We start from the raw sequence: 9,598 nt of genomic DNA on the forward strand, positions 1-9,598 counted from the left end.
ATAACATTTGATGGCCTTACTAATCAAGAACCTTATCCAGACTTGTCATTTACTTTGTTGGTTATTTTGTACACATGTAATTTATGTATAAAATAAACAATTTTAAGTTTGTTTTCTTCAGTGGTAATGCAGCTCCACCCTGGGCATGTGAGTCTCTGATAAAAAAAACAACTTACATTTGAACAGCTTTGACCAATGACCCCAATTCAACAGGAACACAACAGGAAGGACAGATAATGTTGCAAATTGGGTTGGTTCTGTCACAACCTGATTTCACCCATACAGATGACACACGTTCTTGCAGTTCCCAGTCTGTGAAATTTGCCTGTTTTTTTTCCCGTAGGTAGACACTTCTCAACATTTCTTACAACACCTCACCAGTTTACAGACGGTCGTTACTATTCGACTGACACATTCCTGTAAACGAACCTCGTCAAAGGCTCGGTGTGTGTCTTACCGGTGAGATGAGCAAAGGAATAAGTTAACCCTCACACCAGCAAGTCGGAAACATTAAATACCTGTCGCGAAGGTAAGCAGATTTTAATCATCCCACTCATTGACAGACCTCTTCAGCATTCTGTAGAGATTTGTGAGAGTTTCTGTGAAATCTATAAAGCAATGATTTTATAATGCTGTTTACATTGTAAATACACGCTGGCATTCATTTAGAACATAGAACAGTACATCAGAAACAATGTTGTGCTGAACCAATTCAATGAGTAATCAAACAATTAACTTATCCTTTCTGCCTACACGATGACCATGTCATTTATTTTTCCTCACGTTCATGCGCCTATCTCAATGTCTCTTCAAACTCTCATGTGTCTACCTCCACCCCAGGCACCCATCACTTTCTGTGTGAAAAAAACTTGCCCCTCACATCTCCTTTGAAATTACTCCAACTTTGTTTAAATGCTTGCCCTTTGCTATTAGATATTTCAACCGTAGGGAAAAGTTACTCTCTATCTACTCCATCAATGCCTCTCATAATCTAATCAGATCTCCCCTCAGCCCCTGCCTATAATGTGTGTTACTTATGCACATGTTATTCCACATCCAACCTTTAACCTCTAACTTTTTTAGCTTTTCTATTAATGTAATACTTTATTGTTCATTTTAAAACATTTCTTTATTTGTTATCATTTCAAATGTTGTTGTTATCTGTTGTATCTCGTCCCCTGACCAGCACACCTCAGCAAATTCCTAATAGTGCCGTGGTTAGCACAATCTCTTTACAGCACCAGCGATCACTGATTTGGGTTCGATTCTTGCCACTGCCTGTAAGGAGTTTGTTCATTCTCCCTATGAATATGAAGGTTTCCCCTGAGTGCTCTGGTTTCCTCCCACATTCCAAAGACATACGGGTAAGGGTTAGTGACTTGTGGGCATGCTATGTTGGCCCGTGAATCACGGTGACAATTGCAGGCTGTCCCCAACATGCTTTCGGTCTGTGTTGGTCATTGATACAAAACAACACATTTCACCGTAAGTTTTGATGTTCATGTAACAAATCAAGTTATTTTTTTAAAGCAAAGACCTTAAACCTTAATTTTTAGGTCAGAGGCAGATGGAGTTTTGTAAAGCAATGTGATAAAGGTTTTTGATTTGCTTCTGTAGGATTCTTGTTCGGCCCATCAAAGCTGTGCTAGCTCACAGAGCAAGCCACTCTCCAATTAGTTTCCATGTCACAAATGCTTCCAGTCTTCCCATCAGTTCTGCCCCTCACCTATGCATTAGGGGGCAAACTTCAGTGGCCAATTTACCCTGCATGGCTTTGGAATGTGGGAGGAAATCAGACCCCTCAGGATAGGAGGAGCCCTCACAGAGCATGCAAACTCCACACAGAGAGAGCATCAGAGATTGGGATCGAACCTGGGTCACTGGATCTACCTGTTGTTCCACTGTGCTCTCCCTTTGCTTACTCCCCCAGGTTACTGTGATGCAGAGTTACGGTCAAAGTTAAATTGATTACTTTCTTAAGAACATAGCTCATTAAACATATCTGCGCAGTAAAGTCCCTTCAGCCACTATTTAACCTACTCTAAGTTCAATCTAAACTTTCCCTCCCACATAGCACTCAATTTTTTTTAATCATCCATGTGCCTATCTAAGAGTCTCTTAAATGTCCCCTAATGTATCTGCCTCTCCCATCACACACGTTCCACACACCCACCACTCCCTATACTTGGAGAAAGTATATTACAGTAAATGACGGCGATGCATGAGATAAGTAGAAACTCTAAACCTTCTTAACTTCAGTACCGTTGATGTAAATGTGGAGCAAATTCTGCGCCCCTGACCACCTCTCCCCCACCCACCTTCCTGAAGTCGATGACCAGCTCTTTTGTTTTGCTGTCATTGGGGTAAGGTCATTGTCACTGGGCACTCTGTCTTCTTTCTGTACTCCATCTCATTATTATCCTATCCAGCATGGAAAAAAAATATTTAAAAACACGCACATCAAAATATACAGTGAAATGCATCACATGTGTCAAATCAAATCAGTGAAGATTTAGCTGTAATGTTGTAACATTGTAATGTTGTCACATCTCCGGCACCAACATAGCACTCCCACAACCTAGTAACCCTTGCCCGCATGACTTTGGAATCCAGATCATCATGCAGTTCACAGGGAGAATCTATGTTTCATTAGAAGTTTGAGGAAATTTATTATGTTACCAAAGACTCCATCAAATTTCTAGAGATGTACCGTTGGAGAGCATCAAACTGGTTGCATCACTGTCTAGTTTGGAGGCTCAGATGCACTAGATCAGAAAAATCTGCAGACGGTTGTTGAGTCCCCCAGCTCTATCATGGGCAGTAGCCTCCCCACTACTGAGGCAATGCCTCAAACTAGCAGCATCCACCGTTAAGCACCCCCACCATGCAGGGCATATCCTCTTCTCATTATTACCATCAGAGAAGAGGTACAGGAGCCTGAATCCACACACACACTCATTTTAGGAAGAGCTTCTTTCCCTCCGCCGTCAGATTTCCTCCTCACTATTTTGCTCTCTCTTTTTGCCCTACCTATTCATTTTGTTCGTACAGAATTTCTTACTGTAACCTATGGTAACACACAAATTGTTGGATGAACTCAGCAGGTCAGGCAGCATCTATGCAGAGGAGAAAAGTGTCAAAGTGAAATGAAGAGCCAGGCTCTATAAGGCACTGGTCAGACCACAGTCGAGGTGTTGAGAACTTGTACTCATTCCCCTCCCCCACCATCTTATTCTGGCTTCTGCCCCTTACTTTCCAGTCTCAGCCTGAAATGTCGATTTTTTATTCCTCTCCGCAGACGTGTGCTACTCTAGATATCCAGCATCTACAGAACCTCTAGTGTTTATAATTTACAGTAATTTTTTTTATGTGTTGCACTGTCCTGCTGCCGCAAAATAACAAATTCCCCGACAAGTAAATAATAATAAACCTGATTCTCATTCTGATTCTGAAAGGCTACACCTGCTCCTCTAGTTCCTCCTTCACTACAACTCAGAGCCCCAAACATTCCTTCTAGGTGAGGAGACACCTCACCTACGAGCCTGTCAGGGTCATCGACTGTATCCAGTGCTCTTGGTGAGGTCTCTTCTACCTCAATGAGATCCAATGTCAATTGCAGGATCGCAAGGCAGGATTTCCCAGTAGCTACCCGTTTCAAATTGACTTCCCATTCCCATTCTGACATGTTGGTCCACAACCTCCTCTACTACCAAGATAAGACAAGTTTGTTTACTTATTTATTGAGATTCGGCTCAGAATAGGCCCTTCAAGCCACATCACCCAGCAACCCACCAATTTAATCCTAGCCTAATCATGGAAAAATTTACAATGACCAACTAACCTGCCAAGCAGAATGTCTTTGGACTGTGAGAGGTAACTGGAGCACCCAGAGGAAACCCACACAGTGAGCACACAAGCTCCTGATGGGAAGCGGCATGAATTGAACCTGGGTCGCTGGTACTGTAAAGTGTTGTGCTAACCATTACGCAGTTATGCCATCTTCTCACCCTTTCTTGTTGGAGGACCAACAACTCTCAGTCTATATGGGTAACCTCCAACCTGATAGCACAATTGAATTGAATTGACTTTATTACTTACGTCCTTCATATACATGAGGAGTAAATATCTTTACGTTATGTTTCCATCTAAATGTGCGATTTATAGTAATTTATAATAAATAGTATGTACAACAGGATAGTCAATATAACATAGAAACACAGTTGTGTCAGCATGAGCTGAACAGCGTGTTGGCCTGGTGGAAGAAGCTGTCCTGTTGGTCCTGGCTTTTATGCTGCAGTATTATTTCCCAGATGGTAGCAACTGGAACAAAAGCATTGATTTCACTAATTTCTCCCCCACTCCTATCTCTATCTTTCCAGTCCCCTTTCTAGCTCCCCTCTTACCTCTTCTCTTCTCCTCAGCTGCTCATCATCTCCCATGGGTGGCCCTCCTCTTTCCCTTTCTCACTTCTCTCCTCTCCTATCAGATATCTTCCTCATTTTCAGCTCCTTACCTCTTTCACATTATCACCTGCTAGCTCTTACTTCATCTCCCATCCCCTACCACCCAGCTTCCTCCTCACCTGCTCTCACCTATCTCCCTCAGCTTCCCCCTCACCTGGTCTCACCTATCTCCCTCAGCTTCCCCCTCACTTGCTCTCAGCTTGTACTCCTCTCCCTTCCCCCCACCACCTTCTAATACTTGTTCAACACATTCCTTTCCAGTCAGACGAATGGGCTCAGCCCAAATCATTGACTGTTTATTCCCTTCTGTAGATGTTGCCTGAACTACTGAGTTCCTCAATCATTTTGTGTGTTGTTGCCCAAGATTTCCAGCCTCTGCAGAATCGCTTGTATTTATGATGTATTTCTGTGTTTCTTTCAGGGATGGATGTCCTGAACTTTGATTTTGATTATATAGACTTTGCGGATGTGTTTGATAATTACACAAACGCAGAACCTGTACTTACTGATCAGAACTCCAGTCCTTGCCGCACTGTAAATTTTGGAAACTGGGTCAATGTCATGTTGGCCATTGTCTGCATCCTGGTGTGTTTCCTCGCCGTGACAGGGAACCTGGTGGTGATGATCGTCATTCTTCACAATCGGCGCTCAACATCATCCACGGACATCTACCTGCTCCATCTGGCCACGGCTGACCTGCTCTTTGCCGTCTCTCTGCCCTTCTGGGCAGTGGATGCCATGTTTGGGTGGGTGTTTGGCGATGCCATGTGTAAGGTTGTCAGCATGCTCCAGGAGGTGAACTTTTACAGTGGCATCCTGTTGCTGGCCTGCATCAGTGTTGACCGTTACCTCGCCATCGTCCACTCTACCCAGTCCCACAGACAGAAGCGGCCATTCCTGATCAAACTGGTCTGTGTTGTCGTGTGGGTGCTGTCCATTCTCCTGTCTTTACCCATCCTCTACAAGGGCAAGTTCGACTACTATGGAAGAGTCCTGTGTTACGAGTTACTGGAGGGTGAATCCATCGCAATCTGGAAAAACAGCACCAGGTTCTTGCGTCACATCATTGGGTTTCTCATCCCTCTGGGAATCATGATCTTCTGCTACAGCGTCACCATCCTCAGACTGTGTCAGACAAAGGGTTTCCAGAAGCAGAAAGCCATGAAGGTCATTATCGCCGTGGTGCTTGCATTTCTCATTTGCTGGCTGCCCCACAATATCACCGTGTTTGTTGACACTCTGATGAGAAGCAAGCTCATCGCCGAGACTTGTGACAGGCGCAATCTCATCGACCGGGCTCTGTCTGTGACTCGGATTCTGGGATTCCTGCACTGCTGCATTAATCCAATCTTATACGGCTTCATTGGGCTCAAATTCCGGAGGAACTTACTCAACCTTTTGGCTGATAAAGGACTTATTAGTCAACATGCAAAAACACATTATAAGCGATCGGTGTCCTCTTCCTCTGAATCTGGATTCGGTTCTTCTGCAATATAGAGTGCCTGTGATGGTGGAATCTCATCCAATCAAAATGTTGTTGAACTAGAAGCTTAAATACGATGTTGGAACCATTATTGTGTGGGATGTTTGTGGTGAACTACGTGTGCCTGTCTGGACACGCCCCCTTCTGACTGCTCCTGTGGCTCCTCCCACAGGCCCCGGTATAAAGGCGATCTGAGGTCTGATACTCTGCCTCATTCTCCAGGATGTAGTATGATGGTCACTCACTGCTGGTTCCTTCTTCCAGTCAATAAAAGCCAATATCTCGCCTTACGTCTCAGAGTGAGTTATTGATGGTGCATCAATGTTATTCACTCTTTGCTGTTATTTAGTTTGATGGTCAATAAACCCAAGAGATTCTGCAGATGCTGAAAATCTAGAGCAATACACACAAAATGCTGGAGGAGCTCAGTAAGTCAGGCAGCATCTTTGGAAAAGAGTAAACAGTCGACATTTCAGTCCAAGACCCTTCACCAGGACTAGAAAGGAAGGGGGAGGAGTCAGACTAAGAGATTGCAGAGAGGAGAGGAAGAAGTACAAGGTGGCAAGTGTTAGGTGAAACCAGGAAGGGGGGAGGGGTGTAGTAAAGAGCTGGGAAGTTGATTGACCGAAGAGGTACAGGGCTGGAGAAGGGCGAATCTGCCCAGGAGGAAAGGGAAGGGGGAGGAGTGATGCACCATCAATAACTCTCTCTGAGATGTAAAGGCAAGATATCGGCTTTTATTGACTGGAAGAAGGAACAAGCAGTGAGTGACCACCATACTACATCATGGAGACAGAGAGGCCGGGCTCAGACCTCAATCACCTTTATACAGGGGTCTGTGGGAGGAGCCACAGGAGCCGTCAGCAGGGGGCGTGTCCAGACAGGTATATGTAGTTCACCACAAGGAGCACCAGAGGCAGGTGATGGGCAGGTAGGGAAATAAGTTGTGAGAGGGAAACAAGAGTGGAGAATGGTGAGGGAGAGGCGGGGGAGGGGGCATTTACTGGAGTTTTGAGAAATCAGTGTTCATGCCATCAGGTTGGAGGCTACCCAGACAGAATATATCCTCCAACCTGAGAGTGGCCTCATTGTGGCAGTAGAGGAGGCCATGGATAGACACGTCGGAATGGGAAAGGGAAATAGAATTGCAGTGGGTGACCACCGAAAAATCCCACTTTACGTGGCAGAGGGAGCGAAGGGCTTGGCGAAACGGTCTCACAATCTGTGTTGGCTCTCACTGATATACAGGAGGCCACACCAGGAGCACCAGATACAGCAGATGAGCCCAACAGACTTGCAGGTGAAGTGTCAGCTCACCTGGAGGGACTGGTTGGGGCTCTGAATGGTAGTGAGGGAGAAAGTGTAGGGTCAGGACTGGGACTTGTTCCACTTGCAAGGATAAGTGCCAGGAATGAGATCATTGGGGAGGCATGAGTGGACAAGAAAGTCGTCTAGGGAGCGGCCCTGCAGAATGCAGAATGCAGAGAATGGTGTGTCTGGTTGTGGGATCCCACTGAAGATGGCAGAGCACGGAGGCTAGTGGGGTGGTAGGAGGACGGGGTGAGAGCAGGTGTGCCTGAAATGGAAGAGATGCAGTTAAGAGCAGCATTGACTGTGGAGGAAGGGAATTCCCTTTCTTTGAAGAAGGAGGACATCTCATTAATGCTGGAATGAAAACCCTCATCCTGAGAACAGATGCAGCAGAGACAGAGGAACTGAGAAAAGGGAATGGCAATCTTACGAGCAACAGGGTGGGAAGAGGTACAGTCAAGATAGATGTGAGAGTCAGTGGGTTTATAAGAGATATCAGTAGATAGGCTAACTCCAGAGATAGAGAGATCAAGAATGCTCTTTACTTCAGCCCTTCCCCCTCTCCCAGCTTCATCTATCACCTGCCACCTTGTACTTCTTCCTCTCTCCCCTCCCCTACCTTTTCATTCTGATATTTTCACCCTGACCATCCAGATCTGATGAAGGGTCACAGCCTGAAATGTTGACTGTTTATTTCCATCTATAGATGCTGCCTGACCTGCTGTGCTCCTCCAGCACATTGAGTGTTTTGATGATCAATAATAATATGATTTGAATGGTTTCATCTCTGCTCTCCCAATGACACCTCTCGCTTTGGTATTTTCATCTGCAACTTGTGTATTATATGATATTTGGTGATGGAAAATGAACAGCAAGGACTACTGGCTTCACCCAGAATGTTAGCACTGTGGAACAGGCCATTCAGGCAGCCAAGCTGATGCTAGCTTTCTGAATGAGGAAGAAATATTTGCACATCGGTTGAAGATTGGTAGATTGATTGAGAACTACTCCATAACCCAGCATCATCAAATCGAGGCATTGACTCTAACGCAGTGTAGGCAGACAGTAGAACAATATATGTCTGCAGTTTTTAAGCTACATATTTTTTTATCGCTGGCATTGATTTAGTCATTATGGTGAATGTGGCAACGTCCCGTGGAAGAAAAATGGACAGGATGTGGGACGAGATTAATCTTGGAGTAGGAGAAATGGTCAGCACAACATCATGGACTGAAAGGCCTTTTCTGTGTTGTATATTGTCTGTTTCATCGTCCGTTTCTGGGAAGATTGGTGAAGAAGCTTCAGCTTTGCTTTGACAACACATCTTCATTCAGGACTGTAACCAACTTTACCTTCCTTTTCAGTATTTATTTGTCTATGCAATTTCAAATTTCATAACCCAGGCCATTCAGCCCATGCCATCTGCTCTGCCATTCCATCATGGCTGTTCAATTTCTTCCCCATTCTCCTGCCTTCTGCACATAACCTTTAACTACTCAAGAACTGATCAAACTCTGTTTTAAATATACCCAGTGACTTGGCCTCCACAACCATGTGTAGTAATAGATTCACCACCCTGTCTATTCCTCTTCATTTCTATTTCTATTCAAAAGGGATGTCCTTGGGCACAGTCTTAGTGACAAGGACCCCTCATTCTTCAAAGTGGATCCCCTTCATTCTTCGAAACTCTGGTGAGTACAGGCCCAGAGCCTCATACATTAACCCTCTCATTGTGGGTGGCTCACCAGCACCGTGTGCAATAACATCATCAGATAAAGATATTGACGTGTTTGGGGAGATGGAGAAGATGCCATTCCGAAGGCTGAACTGGAAGACCCGTTGTTTATGTTGCAAAGCATTCTTTGTTAACTTGATATTTGCTATAACTGCATTTATGTTAATAAATGTTATTTGGCTGACTACAAGGACTCTATCCTTGCATAATATAAGATAAAATTATAAGATCAGCTTTATTTGCTGCATGTACATTGGAACATTCAGCAAAATGCGTTGATTGCATCAATAACTATCACAATCGAAAGTGTGTGCTGGGGACAGCCTTCAGGTGTCGCCACACACTCCGGTGCCAACACAACATGCCCACAACTCACTACATCTCTGAAAGGTGGCATGAAACTGGAGCACCCGGGGAAACCCACGTGGTCATGTAGAGAATGCCAAAATATCCTTAGAGACAGCGGTGGGAATCGAACCCCAATCGGTGATTGCAGATGGTGAACAACAATCATAATGAACCTGGTGTTTCCATTCCATCCCTAACATGATTGACATGACAGAGAGGATGATGGGCAATGGAGGAAAGGGAAGGAGGTGGGGAACC

The 9,598-nt window shown here is 44.8% G+C and overlaps 1 protein-coding gene across 1 annotated transcript; it reads left to right on the top strand.

Annotated features, from left to right (window-relative positions):
* The first annotated feature begins 229 nt into the window (after window positions 1-229).
* Window positions 230-9,176, top strand: LOC132392924 (C-X-C chemokine receptor type 2-like). Its single transcript, XM_059967514.1, has 2 exons — window positions 230-529; window positions 4,885-9,176. Exon 2 carries the CDS (start codon window positions 4,887-4,889, stop codon window positions 5,958-5,960), a length of 1,074 nt encoding a protein of 357 aa, XP_059823497.1. The 5' UTR covers window positions 230-529; window positions 4,885-4,886; the 3' UTR covers window positions 5,961-9,176.
* Window positions 9,177-9,598: the final 422 nt, after the last annotated feature.

Source organism: Hypanus sabinus, chromosome 4 (assembly GCF_030144855.1).
Source record: "Hypanus sabinus isolate sHypSab1 chromosome 4, sHypSab1.hap1, whole genome shotgun sequence".
Lineage (NCBI taxonomy): Eukaryota > Metazoa > Chordata > Chondrichthyes > Myliobatiformes > Dasyatidae > Hypanus > Hypanus sabinus.